The 19,446-nt window shown below is 38.8% G+C and overlaps 1 protein-coding gene across 6 annotated transcripts in view; it reads left to right on the forward strand.

Moving 5' to 3' along the window:
- Positions 1-18,102, forward strand: part of ANO4 (anoctamin 4) — a 310,025-nt gene extending 291,923 nt beyond the window's left edge. For all 6 annotated transcript variants that reach the window (XM_070410904.1, XM_070410898.1, XM_070410903.1 and 3 more), the window contains 6 exons: positions 511-663; positions 1,636-1,783; positions 7,961-8,080; positions 12,369-12,474; positions 14,822-15,017; positions 17,370-18,102. In XM_070410904.1, the coding sequence (XP_070267005.1) occupies positions 511-663; positions 1,636-1,783; positions 7,961-8,080; positions 12,369-12,474; positions 14,822-15,013 (719 nt within the window). In that variant the 3' untranslated portion in view covers positions 15,014-15,017; positions 17,370-18,102. The remainder of the gene's footprint in view (positions 1-510; positions 664-1,635; positions 1,784-7,960; positions 8,081-12,368; positions 12,475-14,821; positions 15,018-17,369) is intronic.
- Positions 18,103-19,446: the final 1,344 nt, after the last annotated feature.

Raw genomic sequence — 19,446 nt, forward strand, 5'->3', positions numbered from 1 at the left:
AGTCCTCACCAACCAATCTCTCAACTCTCCCATATCATGAAATGTACTTGTGAGCACCACTAAAGCACTTCCTAACTTTCTGACATCACAAGATATTCCAGGCTCATCTTGTATTTTCTCTACCATAGCTCTGGAATCAGACATTTCTCCAAGGATGTCTTGTCCTTTTATTAGACAACTAGAGGCCTAATGCATGAAATTCATGCAAGGGTAGGCCTTCACAGCCCCAGCTTCATCTGGAAAGTCGACCCACTGTTTGGTTGATTTTCATATTACGCTTTTATTATTATAGATGGTATATAGAAAACCAGATCTTGAACCTTAGGTATGATCATTGCTCCTAGGCCCAGGACTGTCTCTTTTTTCAATACCTGCCCATCTTTCTGTTCCCTGTGCTTTGATACTGGGGTGGGGGAGGGGGGGAATATGAGTTAAAACAATGAGAAATTCATATTATTCTTTTGAAAATAGTCATGGGAAACCAATACACTTGTTTTGTTTTTCCTCTAGTTCTTCAGTTTGGATTCACAACTATCTTTGTGGCAGCTTTTCCCCTAGCACCACTTCTAGCCTTACTGAATAACGTAATTGAAATTCGACTTGATGCTTACAAATTTGTCACACAATGGAGGCGACCTTTAGCTTCAAGGGCCAAAGACATAGGTAAGTTGGATGTGTTTTAAAAGATATTAACCATTCGGAAGATAAAATAAAAACGACTATCAACTTTAGAGTTTTTTACTTATGGCTCCTATGTAAGGTGATTCAATTAACTCTTGCAAAAGAATAATTGTGTTAGCTTTAAATAATATCAGATAAGAAGTAGAGCTGCCTATTTGAAGACTTATCTATTCCAGTGCTAGAAAAGTTATACTTAAAAATAGAGTCTCAATTTAGTTATTTCTATCTTAAGACTGGAATCTAAATTTTTGATTATCCCTTATTTTCTTTTCAAAGTAGATCTTCCATCAGCTTAACTTAAAAGTGTGAGTCACATGAGGCATGATCCCGTTTTCCTAAAGACAGAGATGACCTTTGGTCTTTGACTAGAGATGCTGAGTTGAATCAGATACAGCCTCTTGAGAGCTGCCTGTGATCAGAGTCTGACTTGTATTCACTTCTGCATCCAGTGCTGAGTCCAGGGCAGGCAGGTGCTCAGCCAGTGTGTGGGGAAAAGGCTTGAGTGTGTGGGTGTGTTTGGCTCACAGGGATCTTTTAACCTCCATAGGAAATAAACACACATTCAGTGAGCACCTCTCCTGGGTCAGTGTGTCAGGAACTGGACCTGCTGGTGAACCAGAGGAACCCTGTCTGTACCCTTAAGGAGCTGGTGGCAGCGTGACATTGCATGTGCCAACCTTATCAGAGGGGGCTTGAGTGCCTTATCATTGACCAGAATTCTCTACGTATGTCTGATCCTGATTGAGTTTTTAAGTCATGAGTGTTGGCACTTTCACAAACTCTTTCACTGCCAAAGCGTTTGCAAGTACAAATTCTTACTCCTATTTGCAAGTGTATTGGGGAAGATGAAAGGACCCTTAGAAAGACCTATTTAAAATTAGTTGCCCCAGTTAATTTCATACTTAGTACCTCTGCTGTGTGTCTGGAATTAATACAACACTTCTCTTTGAATAGGAATTTGGTATGGAATTCTTGAAGGCATCGGAATTCTCTCTGTTATTACAAATGCGTTTGTCATAGCGATAACATCTGACTTTATTCCTCGCTTGGTGTACGCTTATAAGTATGGACCTTGTGCAGGCCAAGGAGAAGCTGGGCAAAAGTAAGTTTGCTGTAAAACCATCATGGAATCTCCATTGCCTAGCCATTGTGTGGTGTTTGACACTCAGACAGAAACCTCTGCATTGGAGGAATTGGGTCACAAACCTGGGACACGAAGGCCTGGGGTGGGGGAGGTGGAATTATGATTATAACACTTTCTGTCAAAGTGAATGCATCCTGGTCTATTAAAGGAATGGGGGTCAGACAAGTTTTAAATGGAATCCAATGTGAGAGCAACAATTAACCATTTTCCTCATGCCCTAACGACTATAAATTCAGAAATGTGTGTTGTGGCATTGTAATGTGTGTAGCAAAACAGTGGTACAGGATGTAGTGTAGATAAATGGCACTTCTATGAGTTTGTAAAAGAATAGTTATGATCCGGTTCCCCTTATGTCTTTATATGTAGACTCTGCACATTCTATATAGGAAATATGTAATCCTGTGCTGAGTACCCACGAGGTACTCAATAAATACTTGTGAAATAAGTAACTGAATGATCATTTCCTGGCTATTGACCTGACCAGTGTCTACATAACTGCAAAGCAAATTGGGTGAACTCGACTCCCTGGGAGCTCAGCTCTGTTGCATCATCTCAATGGTTCCCAAAGCCAGGGCTCTGTATTTCTGGTCAGAGAAAGCCTTGGCAAAATTATAGCATGTCCCCTGGCTTTCATTGGTATACCCTTGAAAAAAAGATAAGAAATCTTAACATATTTTCATGGACAGTATGTCCCTGTTTGGCTAATGTCAAAATAATCATTCAAATTGTGGGACTTACGTGTCTGTTGTTCAGAGTGGGGTATGTGCTGGGATCATAAGGTATTTTCAGTGCTCCTGAAATCATCCCACATGGGTAGTTGCCTACTCGTATAAGCAGCCCTGCCTTCTGGTTTACTAGTCTGAGCCAAATTAATTCATTTTCAACAGCCATTGTAGTTCAAGTAGCCTCAAGGAATCAAGTGCCACTGAATCAAGACAACTGAATTAATGTACACCTGGCCTAGGTCCAATTTCATTAATCCTACGTAAATACTCTAAGGCATAGATGATCAAATACAATAAAGCTCACAGTGCAGCTATTTGAAGAGGCTTTTATAAAGTTCTTTACTACATTAACCTGTGGCCATTAGACACTAATTATCTAGCAACCTTAAGTGAGCATACCATCCCATTTTAAGAGAGATTTAAAGACTTATGTTATAGTACCCATACATTTAATTCTAAGGGTAACTGTTGTTAACATTCTCTTCTTGATGTAGCCTAAAAAAAGCTTACCTTTATTCAAACCACTTTCAATATGTTTTGTATTTGACTCTCAAAACAAACCTGGTCATGAGTCACGCATTATTACCCTTACTTTGAAGAGGAGAGAGTAAGAGAAGTGAGTCCACTTAGCATAATATTCTCAAGTTCCACTGATGTTGTGGCAAATGGCAGTATTTCATCTGTTCTTATGGCTGAGTAGTATTCCATAGTATATATGTACCACATTGTCCTTATCCAGTCCTCTAACAAAGGACATTCTGGTTGTCTCCATGTGCTAGCCAACGTGAATAATGCTGTAATGAACATAGAGGTGCATATATTTTTGCGAATAAATGTTTTCGAGTTTTTCAGGTAGATACCCAGAAGAGGGGTCATAGGGTAACTCTATTCTTAACTTTTTAAGGAACTACCATACTGTTTTCCATAGTGTCTGTATCAATTTAATAGTAAAGGATAAAGGGAGCCAAATATATTTTACTTTGGACAGTGGAAACACAATGCAATATACAGATCATGTATCATAGAAATGTACACTCAAAACCTACTAACCAATGTCATCCCAATAAATTTAATTTTTTAAAAAGCTGTAAAATCATTTTGTCCAAAGAGAGAGAAAAGTGAATCAAGAATCATAAGGCAGCGTAGCTGTTGGAGCCCACATGAAGATACTAAGCCTAGACTCATGCAGTACTCTCTATCCTGAACCATACAGTCAGCTGGTTTTTCAACAGAAACTTTGCAGGTCAGAAGGCAGTGGCATGAAATATTCAAAGTGATGAAAATCAAAGACCCACAACTAAGATTACTCTACCCAGGATGGCTATCATTTAGAATTGAAAGAGAGATAGAGTCTCTCAGACAAGAAGAAGAAAATAAAGTATCACCAACACGGAAAAGCTAAAGGAGTTCATCACCACTAAAGAAATGTTAAAGGACTTCTTTAAGAATAAAAGATTTAAAATATGAATGATAAAATATAGGGAAGAAAGAATTCTCACTGACACAGGGCAGTAAAAGCAGAAAATCAACCAACTATAAAGCTAATATAAAGGTTAAGAGGCAAAATTAGAAAACTAATGTATAATTACAACAATACATTAAGGGAAACACACACAAAAAAAGAAGTAAAAATAATGACAGTAACATAAGTGTGAAGGGAATGTGTCTGAACGTAAGTGCCCATCAACCTAAAATTGCTATAAACATAGCTTGGCATACATGAGACACAGGGTAACCACAAACAAAAAAACACCAAGAGGTGTACAAGAAATAGAGAGAGGAATCCAAACACAACACTATAGAAAATCATTAACATACAGGAAAAGAAAGCAAGAGAATAAAGGAACATAGGACTAGGAAAACAATCAGAAAACAAAACTGCATAACTATCAATAATTACTTTAAATTTAAATGGACTAAAATGCTCCTATCACAAGACAAAGGATGGCTGAATGCATTAAAAAAACGAGACCTGTACACATGCTGCCTACAAGAGACCCACGTCAGATTGTAAGACACAATCTGAAAGTAAAGGGATAGAAAAGGATATTTCCTGAAAACAGAAGTGGGGGGTGAGGGGAAAGCTGGGATAGCAATACTTATATCAAAAAAGATACACTTCCAAACTTATGCAGACATCATAAATAACCAGTATGATTCCCTACCACCACCCACTGAATGTAATAAACTAATTATTTTGTTATTAGGTAGACATGGTTTAGAGTTTTGGAACATTCCCTATCCTAGTGAACAGAAACGTGCAGTTCTAAGAATTATTGTGAGGTATATACCTGATTTAGTGATATAAATTAAAACTAATTTTCCTGTAGAAATAGTGATATAATAAGGAGTTCAAAAATTGAACAAAATGTTCAAATTTTCACAGAATGAACCACAAATATGCAACTTACTGAACACTAAATATTTATACAAACTGTAAATCAATTGAAGAGAGGAACACCATACCCAAATGCAAAGTTGTTTTTTAAAAGATAAAGCTTACTGTACAAAACTGTTTTCTTCCTTTTTCATAATGTCTGACATTTTTATTGCAACAAGTCGGAAATTAATTTTCTTCTTTCCTCACCTCATTAGCCTAATTTATTATATAAATTAATGTATCTATAAATAATCTACGAAGCATGTTTGACTTTAAATGCATAATCCCAACCTTATTTCTCCTCGCTTTTTCACCTTTTGACCCTATACCCATGCTATTTTGAGTCACAGTGGTTAAGACCTAAATGGCAAATTTAGTAGCAAAATTCAAAGACACTCTACAGTGAGTTTTATCGGGAATCTACAAATTCAAAAGTCAGCTTCTGGGTCAGTTCTTTCCCTTGAAACTGATTATAATGATGCCTAGTTCATCCTTTCCCCCCATAGTCAAAGACTGAAAACAGCAGTTAATGATTTTCAAACCAGAATTCCCACATTTAAATGAATGTGGTCTTCTCAGAAATGACTTTGAAGAGGGGTGCATCCTAATTCAAGCAGTGCTATCCTTACATAGGCATTTTCTGAATCTCCTTCCTTAGAAATAACTTCAGAGACCATCTACCCCTCCCGTAAGAAACTTGATTTCATTATTTTATATTCACTGGAAATCCTTTTTTTGCCTGATACATTTTTCTCCACACTCTCACTTCTCCCTGATTATCAGTGTGCCATCAGCTTTCCTCTGTCTCACTTGGAGCTGGTGGTGTGTCACAGTGAGGGTATGTAGATCTGCTGGCAAACTGAGTGATAGACATGAAATCTACTGCTGCAATAGCAGGCCAGTGTTGACAGGTTGATGCCATCTGGCTGAACTTTATACAGCAAATTATGGAAATCTCATTTTCTAAAATCAATGATTGTCTCAATTTGTTGTTGGCAAGCTAATATTCTATCCTAGTGAGAAGAATTCCTAGACAGTATTAGCAGTTCCTCTACTTCCTTGATTGTGGAAATTATGTGGGAAGAAGACTCACATAGCTGATAGCTATATGTATATATTAGGTTCATGTGTAATGCTTTGCATCTAGAAGGAGTACACACCCACTAAAGGCATATTTTCAACTTGGATTTATGACATGAATATGCTTGATACATAGTTTAAAGAAGGATCCTCTTTGAGGGTAGGGTATTCAGTCCATGAGACAGGTATTTCATTTGAATTTAGATTTTCTCAGTTGAGTTTTCGAACAGAGTATCCATTAAACAGCAGCTTTAATCTCAGTAAAGCTCAGAGCTGCTTTGTAAGGAAGGAGGGGTTGTGAATATTCCATTTTAATGCCGGGCCTTTTTTGTTGTCCCTTTCTTTTCCCACTGCCCAGCTCCTGAGAAGACTACTATTTTCTGTATTTCACAAAAACGAGTTCCCTTACTGTGACAGCTAATAATCATTAAGGCACTCATTTGTTTTCATGTCATGTTCTACGGCAATTCATAGGTGAGAGAGACATAAATCCAAATCACCCTTCCAAGGAGTAGCAGGGGAGGCCTGCTGCCATTGGATTAAGGCATGTTACACACACACTGACTATTTCACCCATGAGTGACCTGACAAATGGGTCCTGCTTGGTTCTTTTTTTTTTAAGGCCACAATAAACTAGTGATTTTTCTTGAGTGAGATAACACAGAACCTGTGTGCGCTCAGAACTATGTTCATGTCAGCATTTTGGTTTGGTGGTCAGCAACTTGGAATAATCACACCAGGTAATGTTAATAGAATTAGAAGACCATGATTTATCCATTTAATCAGTAATTACTAATGATGTCTTGCTAGGTACAAAAAATGAATAAAATGGATTAACAATAGCCACTCACATTGATTAAGATCTTGCTATAACCTAAGCACTATATCACTTACTTTGTATATATCATTTCATTTAATCCCCCCAATGACTCTATGAGGTGGGCACTTTTGGCACTTAAAGAAGTTACATAATTTTCTGAGATTACAGGTCTAAAAATCAGCAAGGCTACAGTTTGACTGCAAAGCCCAAGTATTTAGTGTTATAATATACCGACCCCTGGGACAGAATGAAAGCCATGTTCTCAAGAACCTTAAACTAGTTTTATTCCTGGTCCATTTTCAAGTCCTTGATAGAATCTCTGGTGCTTTAGTGTGCCTCCAATCAAATCATTTAAATCAACATTACTGGATCCCTACACTTCACTATATTGTCCTGGCTCCAAGAATACAAAAATATCCAGGACATCTGTTCTGCTTCAAAAAACAAAAAACAATAAAACCCTATAGTTCAAAGGAGAAGACATACATGCATGGAGCCAACTCTAGTAAAATTGTTATGGCAACTGTGAAGTAAGTGTAGCGGCATCCTAGGGAGAAGGGAATGAGTCTGTGACAAGGTTGATTAGGGCATCTTCCCAGAAGATGTGGCATTTCAGTTGGCATAAGGATGAGCACTACTTTCACTTTTAAAGAAATGATTAGGGAATCCCAAAAGAAAAGGGAAGCTGAGCAGAGGCATGAAAGCATGCAGGGAATATAGTCTGCCATGACTATAGCATGGGATATGAGATTATGTTCAGGGCATTATGAGAGAGCATACATATTCACTACTAAAGTAATGTGTTTGTATGTGTGCATCGTCTCTCTGTGTGTGTATGTCATCAATGAAAGAAGCCATGCCTTACCTAAAACTTATGCTGATCATGCAATGTTATCTTTCACCTATTTCTCTGGTGCATTGATGTTCTGTTTGATGATTCTGCACAAAAAGAACTAGAACAAAAGGCCTGACTGTCCTTGATTCAACATACCCAAGGTTTTTCAGTGTATCCGAACTTGAGTGATTATGACAGTGCAGGGCCAACTAAAGGCACTTACATCTGCAGGAAACTCTAGGAAGTAGTGAATTGGATGCAGGAGTTCTAACATAGAATTTGCTTTCTGTTTTAGGTGCATGGTTGGCTACGTGAATGCCAGCCTGTCTGTGTTTCGAATCGCTGACTTTGAGAACCGATCTGAGCCCGAGTCTGATGGCAGAGAGTTCTTGGGGACTCCTCTCAAATACTGCAGGTGAGCATGGCACTCAGCCTAAGATGAGGTCGCTCTGTCACAGGGAGGTTTTGCGTGGACAGCCCTTTCTGACTGAGTTGGTTTAAAACAGTGGTTCTCAACCTTAATAGTCATTAAAATCCCCTGGAGAATTTTAAAATCTGACATCCAGATCCAGAAAGCCCGTAGAGTTCCAAATATGAGGAAGCCAAAGTGGCCCACACCAAGATATTATAATTAAAATGTCAGAAGTTAAAGACAAGGGTAGAATATTAAAAATTGAAAGAGAAAAATAATTTGTTACATACAAGGGAACTCTTTGCTGATCAGGAGTGGCATGATATATTAAAATTGCTCAAACGAAAAACCCACAATCAAGAATACCCAGCAAGCCCTGGCCAGTGTTGCTCAGAACATCGGCCCACGGACCAAGGGTCACGGGTTTGATTCCCAGTCAAGGCCACATACCTGGGTTGCAGATTCATCCCAGGCCCCAGTCAGGACAAGTGCAGGAGTTTGGGTAGGGGAACCAATTGATGTGTCTCTCTCACATTGATGTTTTTCTCTCTCCTTCCCACCTTCCACTCTTTCTAAAAACTCAATGGAAAAAATATCTATCTATCTATGACAAAGGAGCCAAGAATATAAATGGTAAAGGACAGTCTCTTCAATAAATGGTTCTGTGAAATAGGACAGCCACATGAAAAAAAAAGAAAGAAATTGGGCCAGTACACAAAGATGAACTCAAAATGAAATAAAGATTTGAATATAAGACCTAAAATCATAACACTCCTACAAGTAAACATAGGTGGTAAGCTAGCTGACATTGGTCTCAATGATGATTTCTTGAATCTGACACCAAAAGCAAAGACAACAAAAAGAAAAACAAGTGGGACTACATCAAACTAAGAAGCTTCTGCACAGCAAAGGAAAACATCAACAAAATGAAAATGCTATCTACAAAATGGGAGAAAACTATTTGTAAATCGTATGTCTAATAAGGGTTTAATATCCAAAGTATATAAAGGACTCATACAACTCAATAGCAAAAAAATAAACAATCCAATTTAAAAATGGGCAGATCCTCTAAATAGAAATTTTTCCATAGAAGACATACAGATGTCCAACAAGTACATGAAGAGATGCTCAACATCACTAAGCATAAGAGAATGCAAATCAAAATCACAATGAGATCACCTCACACCTGTTAGAATAGCTATTATAAAAAAGATGAGAAATAACAAGTGTTGGTGAAGATGTGGAGCAAAGGGGGTCCTTGTGCACCGTTGTTGGGAATGTAAATTGGTGCAACCACTATGGAAATAGCATGTACATTCCTCAAAAATTAAAAATAGAAATACCATATTATCCAACAATTCTACTACTGGGTTTTTCTCTGAAGAAAAACAAAAAGACACCTTCAAAAAAAAATCTTCATCCCACGTTTACTGCAGCATTATTTATGATATCCAAGACATAGAAACAACCTAAGTGTCCACGATGGATGAATGGATAAAGAAAATGTGATGTATATTTTCTTGAATTTACTCATATAATATTACTCAGCCATAAAATAGAAAGAAATCTTGCTATTTGCAACAGCATGGACTACCTTGAGGGCATTGTGCTAAGTGAAATAAGACAGAGAAAAAAATTGTATGATCTCACTTGTACATGGAATCTAAACACAAACATACAAACAAATAAAAAATCCAAACTCATAGGTTCAGAGAACAGATTGGTGGTTGCTGGGGTTGAGGAGGGGGATAGGCAAAATGTGTGAAGATTTTCAAAATATGTAAGTCCTGGAAATGTAATGCACATCATAATAACTGTAGTTAATACTGTACAGCATACTTGAAAGTTACTAAGGACATAGATCTTAACAGTTCTGATCACAGGGGGGAAAATTATCTTAACTAATAAATAGAGGCAGAACTCAGAGTGGTAGCAGACATTGCAACTGACTTTTACTCAAAGGGCATTTGCTGAGCTGAATACACTTGAGCTTTGTTTTTCAAGACCTTCCATGGTTAAGAAAGTTGAGAAAAAAGAGAAAAATGACCATCCTTGTGAGTATAAATCCAAACATACACTACATAAAACAACAACAATATATTTATACTAGGATCTATTTTATAGCAGTGGAAATAAATTAGCTCCAGGCAACAGCATGGATGAATTTAGTAGAATGATACTGAAAAGAAAAAAAAAGCAAGTCTCAGAAACTAAATAGAGTATAATATCCTTTCTAGAAAGTTCGAAAATAAAACTATACAGTAAAATTATTCAGACAAATGAATATACATATGTATACATAATATATATCTTAATTATAAAAATGAAATTCAGGATAAGGAGATTAAGGGAAAGCGATGGAAGAGCACAGAAGTCGATGTAAGTTCCTGGTCATGTTTTAATTCTTCAGTCGAATAGTGGATTTATGAGAGTTCATTATATTATTAAAGTATTAAGTGAATAAAAAGTTACAGAAAAAAAGAGCATGAATAGACCAATTAGGTTAGTTGTAAACATTTAAGAATTATGATTAAGCCAATTCTGTGCACCTGCGAGCCCAAATAATATTCTACAGAAATGCAAAAGATGAAGACTAGTCAAGACACTTTTGAAGAATATTAATGAGGTGGAGATTTACCTTATGTTAGACTTAGCATAAAATTATAGTAATCAGTCCGGTGGTGTCATAGGGAACAGATCAACAGAAAATGGAATAGAATTGAGAACTCAAAAATAAATTCCGTAATAAAGATGTAATCACACATAACACAATATGATTCTGTCTGTATAGAGTTCAAAGCAGACAAAAGCAAGCATTGTTTTATTTAGGGACATTTACATGAGTAGTATCACTATAAAGTTCGAAAATTACCACAGTTACCTCCAGGGGTGTCTGGGATTGCCAGTAAGGCATTTCTAAGCCACTAACCATGTTCTAGGTCTTCATTTGGATGGGGACTACATGAGGTTCACCTATCATTCTTTCAACTGTACATACACTTTCGTTTTCATAGTTTAAAATTAGGAATAAATGAACTGTACCCTGTGCAGGAAAAATAATGTTTGCAAGCTGATCATCCGTTTCTCGAGAAATAAAAGCAGCTTTAGAGAATGCACTAACTTAAATTAAAGGGGAACATTCCACCTTTCTTGTGCGTAAATTGAAGCCAACAAATTGAAAGTGTTTCTTTCTGAAAATAACTGACTCACTTGAAAAAAATTGCTCCAAACATTAATGCCACTGGGATACTTAATGTCTTTGAAGGTACTAGACTGAAAGATTAGAGGCGTAACACTGATTTAATTAGCTTTGAAGCTTGGCTTCTGGCTGTTTCTACAGCAGGACAGGGAAGTGTTTTCTTTGTACAAGTGCCAGGGACCATGTAGCCCGTCATTATGCAAAGAAATAGCACTGCATCAAAAACAGAGACATGGGGAACAAATGAGCATGGCCCTCCCTCAGACCTCTGCCTCATGGACAAGGCCAACGGGACCAGCGGGACCAGGGGTGGGCTGGAGCACGAACTGAGAGCTCCACTTGCAACAATCAGAAAACTCATTGAAGAGGGCGAGTCCATAATGTTAGAGCAGGGTGAGATGGAGAACCTAATTTTGTTAATAGGGAAAACATAGCTAGAGAAGCTTCATGAATTACTCGAGATTATATTAGACAGGCAAATCCCAAATTGGTTCTAGGATACTTTCCTGTGCACAATTCTGGAGACAGCTGCGGGCAGCGAATCAGATGACAGCCAATTCATTGGCACCACTGAGTTATTAAAAAAACTTTTTTTAATTGATGAGAGAGAGAGAGAGAGATCAGTTGTCTCCTAAACATGCTCCAACTGGGGATCAAACCCACAGCCTACTTATGTGCCCTCACCAGGAATCGAACTGGCCACCATTCCGTGTACGGAATGACACTCCAACCAATAGAGCCACACTGGCCTGGATGGAACCACTGAGTTTTAGTTCCCTTAAAAATCATTGTGTTCCTCTGGGCACGGGTTAGCAGAGCCCCGTGATGGATCCAACAGCGGACATATACTACACCTAGGCTGAACATATAGATGCATATTCTTAACAACTGGATCCTTACCTAGAAATTACCTAAAATGTTGCCAAATCACCATAGCCATGAGTATGTGTTTTCTAATGTTAAAAAGAAAATGTAAAGAATAATTTTTAAAATTTTTCTCCCACGAATAAGGGCTACATAGTGGGAATGAAAGAGATCTGGGAGTCAGGAAAATCCTAGTTTGGAATGTGACATGCTCCTGTATGTTTATAGATACCGGGACTACCGGGACCCTCCTCATTCACTGGTGCCCTATGGGTACACACTGCAGTTCTGGCATGTCTTAGCAGCTCGACTGGCTTTCATCATTGTGTTTGAGGTAAGTTTTCTCAACTGATCCTGTGTGTCCTTTGACATAATGATGTAACTAGAAATAATAACTGTAAGGTATGAGAACTTGCAAGTGATTATGCATGTCCAGGAGCAGTAGCATAATGTCATATGACCTCTTTATCTTCTTTTTCTTCTCCTTAATCAAAGTCCTTGAATTTCCCAAGAAATATTTCAAAGTCTATTGTAGATTGTTAATGGATAAGTCAGGTCCTAAATTTAATATTCTAGGGTCATGTTTTTAAACTCTAGGAAAATTGCTCTTTTTCCACCCCTGTTCACAGAAATACTGATACATCATGTCTGCAATTTGCTTTTCACAAGCCCTTCGAGGCGATCCTGATGCAGATGTTCAAGGTCCATAGTTTGGAAAATACTGAATGGGTATTACAAGTGGCAGCCTCTGGTTGTGTAGCATCATGACATTACTTATGCTCAAACACACAAATAAGTGTTCATTACCTAGTGAATAGACTTAAAAAGTATAATTATACTCAAATAGCATAATCTACCTAGTAATTGCATATATCATGTGTCAATTAAAGTGACATACTACCTATTTTCTTTTAGTCTTTAAGAAAATTGCTGCTAAAAATAGTTTATATTTCTATAACTATACTCATAAATAGAAAATTCATCTCCTGTCACATATATTAAAGCCAAATTAACACAAGCAAAGGCTGCCTTTTGGCTTGGACTAGAAGCTTCTTATACCTCTTAAACCTATTCCATCACTGTTTTTTTCACCTTCATTTAAGGGAACCAAGAAAAGACAATATTAAGTTGCTCTTCCCTGGGAATTAGTTTATCAATGACTCATTCTCTCTTTAAAGAAATTTCTAATCCATCACTGTCTTAAAACTTTTCAGACAAAATAAAAATGGGGTTGCATTAAGAAATTATTTGGCTTATCAACTAGAACCTTCCATTTATTTTCAATATATTACAATTAAGCTATTTTAATATACTAGAAACATACAAAAAATCCTCTTAATTGGAAGGATCAAATTCACCAAGTTTTAAATAAAATTAAGAATACTTAGTGGTATCAAAATAGCAAAAAGAAAAAAAGAATTTAAAAAAATGAGGATAGTGTAGGGAGCCTCTGGGACAACTTCAGGCACCCCAACATTTGCATCATGGGGTGCCAGGAGAAGAGAGAGAGCAAGAAATTGAAAACCTATTTGAACAAACAACAGAAAACTGTAAAGGTAATATACATACAAGTCCAGGAAGTGCAGAGTCCCAAACTAGATGAACCCAAACAGGCCCACTCTAAGACACATCATAATTAAAGTGCAAAAGACAGAGAATCTTAAAATCAACAAGTGAAATGCAGTTAGTTACCTACAAGGGTACTCTCATAAGACTTTCAGCTGATTTCTCAAATGGCAAAAAATATTCATTCAGAGTGGTGAAAGGCAAGGATCTACAACCAAGATTACTCTTCCCAACAAAGCTATCATTTACTAGACTAGAATAGAGGGACATATATAGAGTTTTCTACACAAGAAACAGCTAAGGGAGTTCATCACCACCAAGCCAGTATTACATAAAATGTTAAAGGATCTTCTAGAAAAAGGAGGAGGAGGAGAAGGAGGAAGACTAAAAATATGAACAATAAAATGGCAATAAGTACACATCTATCAACAATAGAATCTTTAAAAAAAAATGAACAAGCCAATCAGAAACAGACTCATAGATACAGAGAACATTTTGACAGTTGCCAGACGTGAGATGTGTTGGTGAAAAAGGTGAAGGGATTAAGAAGTACAAATTGGTTGTTACAGAATGGTCACGAGGATACAAAGTACAGCACAGAGAATATAGTCAATAATATTCTAATTATGTATTTTGTCAGAGGGGTGTGAGATTTATCAGAATGATTACTTTTAAAGTTATGTAATGTCTAATTACTGGGGCATACACCAGAAACTAATATAATAATGTATTTCAACTGTAATTGAAAAATAAAAATGATTTTTAGTAGATAGACAGCTCTTATGTAGTAAAAGTTACAGAGCTGACATTCAAACCTGGGTTTTCGTATTCCCCAGTAGACATTCTCCTGGCTTTCTTTTGCATTCTCCGACCAGTCCTTCTCCACCTCCTTTTCTGGCTCCTCTCCTCATTCCTCATGTGGTGCCATCAGACCAAGTTCAGTCCTCACCTATCTTGAGATCCTCTTTCTTCGCACACACCTCCCCTGGCCTCATCCCACGTTCCAGAGGCTCCATGTCCCTGGAGTGAGAGTTCTTGAACCAACTCCCAGAGCTCTTCCCAGCTAAGGATGGACAGTACACCTGACTCTCTGGCATTCTCCTCTGTGTTTTTAGCACCTCGTGTTTTGTATAAAGCACCTCATTTCATATCTGATCCCAGACCTCCCAAAAGATCTAAGGGATCGAATGAGAAGAGAGAAGTACTTGATTCAGGAGATGATGTATGAAGCAGAACTGGAGCGTCTCCAGAAGGAACGAAAGGAGAGGAAGAAAAATGGCAAAGCACACCACAATGAGTGGCCGTGACAAGGTAGGTGAGAGATGTGCTCATGGTCTGAAATTTCTCCTTTTTTGGGAGGAAGAGCTTTAAATTCCCTGAGTCGAAGCTTGCTATTCTACTACTGAGAGAGATCAAAATAACTCCTTAGCGTCCAAAACCAGCTTGTTTCCTACTTTAATTGCAATTACAACTTGATATGCCTTTTACACACAATGCCTGCAACTCTTCTCTGCCTCCATGCCACACTCCGGCCTGTCAGTCAAAGTGTTCATGAGTTGGCCTAGGAGTTCCCTGAAATCAGCCTTCTTCTCCCTTCTATTCCAGCCTGGCTATTCTCTTTAAGATCCCCAGGGCAACATGCCCCTTCTTTCTGGTTAAAGTCACCTTTTCGTCTCATCCAAGATGACCTCTCCATCACCCATTTATTGCTTCCTCCCAAGGTGATCCATGTCACGCCATACCCTCTAAGAAGTTTTCCCCAGACTCATCACCCCATTGAAACTCTCCTTATAAACATCTCTGATCATTGCATCAGTATCACATGTATTGGCATGTATTGATCTGTATTGCTAATTTATTATTTTTTCAAATATTTATCAGGCTTCCCCAGCACAGTTGTAAGCACCTTTAGGAAAGACTCTATGGGTATTTATTCTTACAACTAGTTAGCACATGGCACCATTTAAGTGCACATTGAATTAGTAAAGGTTGGATGGATGAAGTCTAAAAACATTGTAAGAAAGTTCCATAATGTTCCCATATATCTTATTAAAAAGTTCTTCTGAAACCTTGGCAAGTCAATTACTAGCTCTGTGTCTTTGGACAAGTCACTTCTCTGAGCCTCAGTTTCCTCTTGATGGAATGACTAGATGAGCTCTCAGTTTTGATGCTCTGTGAATATAATGTAGCATTTCTTTTTCTTAATGTTTTTTTAAAATATATTTTTATTGATTTCAGAGAGAAAGGAAGAGGGAAGGAGGGAGAGAGAGAGAAAGAGAGAGAGAGAGAGAGAGAGAGAGAGAGAGAGAGAGAGAGAGAGAGAGATAGAGAAACATGAATGATGAGAGAGAATCATTGATTGCCTGCCTCCTGCATGCTCCCCTGGAGGATCAAGCCCACAACCTAGGCATGTGCCCTTGGCCGGAATCAAACCTGGGACCCTTCAGTCTGCAGGCCAATGCTCTGTCCACTGAGCCAAACCAGTTAGGGTTGCAGCATTTCTTTTCCCCTTTCTTTCTCTCTCTCCACTTGTTTGAAGATTAACTTTGAAAATATTTCCACTTTTCATACAGGTTGAGATGTTTGTTAAATTAGTGAGGTTGTATCCAGCCAGATGTGGGGTAAGAGTCCAGGAGGTGATTATAAGTTGGACATGGGGGTGGACTTGGAGGACATCACTAGGCCCTGGGCCCCCAGGGATAACAATGGTGTGTAGATGTTGAACACTGGACCTGCCTTCAAGTCCAAGGTAGACCTTGGCTTCCCTAAAGGCAAGAAGTGTTTTGCTTAGTAATTTGGCCATTTCCCAGATCTGCCATTGGCTCTGTGATTTTGGGAAGAAGAGTTAATTTTTCGGAGCCTGCTTGTTTGGCAGAACTTAGTATGCAGCTCAAATAGTCTCTGTAGTGAGACATTTACAAAACAATAAAACGCTAAAGAATCCTATACGGGATTCGCATTGTTGCTAAGCGTTGTGTTGTATTTTACCAGATTCTAGACCTGGCTTTTCCCTTCTCTGTCTGTATGGCCTGGGCTTTGAGGTGGATTCTGATCTCCATGTTTGCAAAGTAAAGAAGTTGAACTGAACAATGCTTTAAGAGCCCACTCTGCTTCACCCTCCGGGGATTCTATAATTTCCCCCAAACCCCTGATCCCCTGACACACTCACACCCATTCTGATCACCTCTTCTGTAGCTCTGGTCAGCCTCAGACAGCATTAGGTGAGGTGGGAGGCAGACATTAGGGAAGAGAATGGCTCCCGGGAGTTCCAGGAGCCAGAGACAAGGCCTAGCAGTGGTGTTTTCTATCCTCAGGGCCTACTGGGCTGCTGGGCCAGTAACCAATTATAAGTTTCTTCTGGCCTCATAATTGTAGGCTGCTTTCTCCCTAACCTGGCCATTTCTAAGTTTTGCTTAAAAGGATAGTATTTTGTCTGTCTGTCTCTACTCCCCCAACAGTTGGCAGGATGTCACCTTGCTTCAGACTGACTCCGTTTGTCCCTCTGTAAAGCAGGCACAATAATGTTCAGACCATGCCTGACTCAGTTGGGGGTGACAAATGCTTTGAAGGCCTTTGATTCACAGTGTGTACAAACCATTGCACATTGTGTCCTCAAGCCAGCGTGCGTACATAGGGTTTTAACGCCTTCTCTTCTCTTTCCAGGTCATAGTTCATTCCCAGGCTAAGGACCTGAATTCTGTTTACTTCTCCTGGCTGTGCAAAAGCACACTCAAGTGAATGACTAAAATGCAAGCGCAGTGCATGTCGCAGACATCGGCAGCAGCAGGGGGAGTCGGCACCCTTAACGGACTGCCTGCGAAAGCACGGTGCAGTCCAGCACACAATTGCTATCTATCCATAGACCATTCTCGACCAAGCAAGCATGCACGTCATGGGCAGTCACATTCTCAAGTTTTTAAAACCAAGAGGAACTTGTATACTGGGCCTGTTTTTCAGCCTGTTTGCTACCTTTTTTGCATTCTATCCCATGGGAATTTTACAGACACTGGGCTAACAATGGTATTCGGACACCTGGACACACATTCCTAGAATGTCATCGTACGGTCCTAATTCCATGTCACCCAAGCAACACAAACAAGACCCTGTTTACAACTTTTTCTTTCTTTTTTTTTTTTAATTTCAGATCTTTCTGAAGAGATGATTATATATGACATATCTATAGCTATGTGTATGGCCATAGATGTATTTCTGTGTGTACATATGTATAGTCATGTATTCTTACATATGTACATACAAGTACAGAGATATATAAAGTCCTTACTTGTAAATAGCCAAAAGGTACTGACATGAATGATGAATTTTCACATTTAAATAGTCATCAACCAACATGAAGCCATGTTTAATGCTTGTATATTGTGATGCAATAAAATTTAAAATAAATTTATGCACATGGAATATTTTCAGCTGGGTTTTCTGAAATTCTGTTGTATTTCCTTCTCATAGAATAAGAGGAATCATAGCAGAGTGAAATCTTTAAAGAAAGGTCTGTCACTCCCAAACAGCCCTCAGAAATCCCTTTACCCTGCAGAGCCCTGACATTTTTCTGCCTAACTCACCCTTTCCATCTTGCTTCCAGACCTTAGAGTACTGAGTCAACCAATTAGAAGCTTAGAAAATACCATTGTCCCACTTTGAGGAAATACGAAATATGACCAATGATACTTAGAATTCTTTTGATTATCCTGCCAATTAGTATATTCTGCTAAACCTAGGACAGGGACTGTCTCTGGAGAAACTGGTGTGTTTCTAAGCAATGCCTGTTGTTGTAATTACTCTTCTTCCAGAGCTTGTAGTGTAGAACCTGCCCTTGAACCATGTTATCACCTTTCATGGGCCCTCAAACACTGCCTTCTTTTGGCCCTGGATTCACCTGAACTGAGACATTTTCATCCCTTAGGTGGGAACAGTCAGTCAGAGTGGCCTTGGGCAAGCTGGAACTTCCGCTGTTTCTTAGCTTCATCCCTCTAGTACTCCTGATCGGGTGTCCCTAGGAGTGAAGTACTTACTCTCAGGACCTACACTAAGGAGACAGGCTTTATACTAAAATGAAGGCAACAGGCTATGGATAGTTTTCTTTTTAACCACCGGTCAAGGAGTCTGTAAAATATTTCACACCAGTCCCAGGGAGAGGAATTTCCAAGGAAAGTCTCAAGAGATGAAGTAAAAGAGGAGTTACACAAAGACAACGTGCTCTGCAGACTCAGCACTGTAACGTTTGCTTGCTGTGCCTCAAGCTCCAAGCACCGAGGCCTAATAAGTCCTTGGACTTGACGCAACCACAGCTGCTCCCCTACTACTTGGGGCAAAGAGAATGGTGGTGGCAGGGAGGGAATTGTTGGCCCCTCTTTAGGTTTGAGGTGGTCTGTGAACGTTCAAAACTAGGTAGAGGGCCACCCAAGGCACCGGTCAGGATAAAGAAGTAAACCCTTATTAAGGGCCACTTTCTACCTTACCTGAGTATAAACTGAACCTAAGACAACTCCATGGTCAGAATATTTTCTACCTGTGGAATTCTGCCTTTGCTATTCCAGTGCCCCTGGCAACCACAATTCCTGATATGTTTCTAGCATTCAAGTCTTTCCTTCCTCCTTGTCCTCCTAGATCCCTCCGTTCCTCTTTCCTCCCTCCCACCAGCTCTTCCTTCATTTGTTTTTAGCAGCACAGTGAATGCATTTACATGCCTTCCCTGTTTTGGGTAGAGGGAACATGTGGTGAATAT

The sequence above is a fragment of the Myotis yumanensis genome, unplaced genomic scaffold (genome assembly GCF_028538775.1).
Source record: "Myotis yumanensis isolate MYYU_CA2020_CCGP unplaced genomic scaffold, mMyoYum1.0.hap1 SCAF_3, whole genome shotgun sequence".
Taxonomy (NCBI): domain Eukaryota; kingdom Metazoa; phylum Chordata; class Mammalia; order Chiroptera; family Vespertilionidae; genus Myotis; species Myotis yumanensis.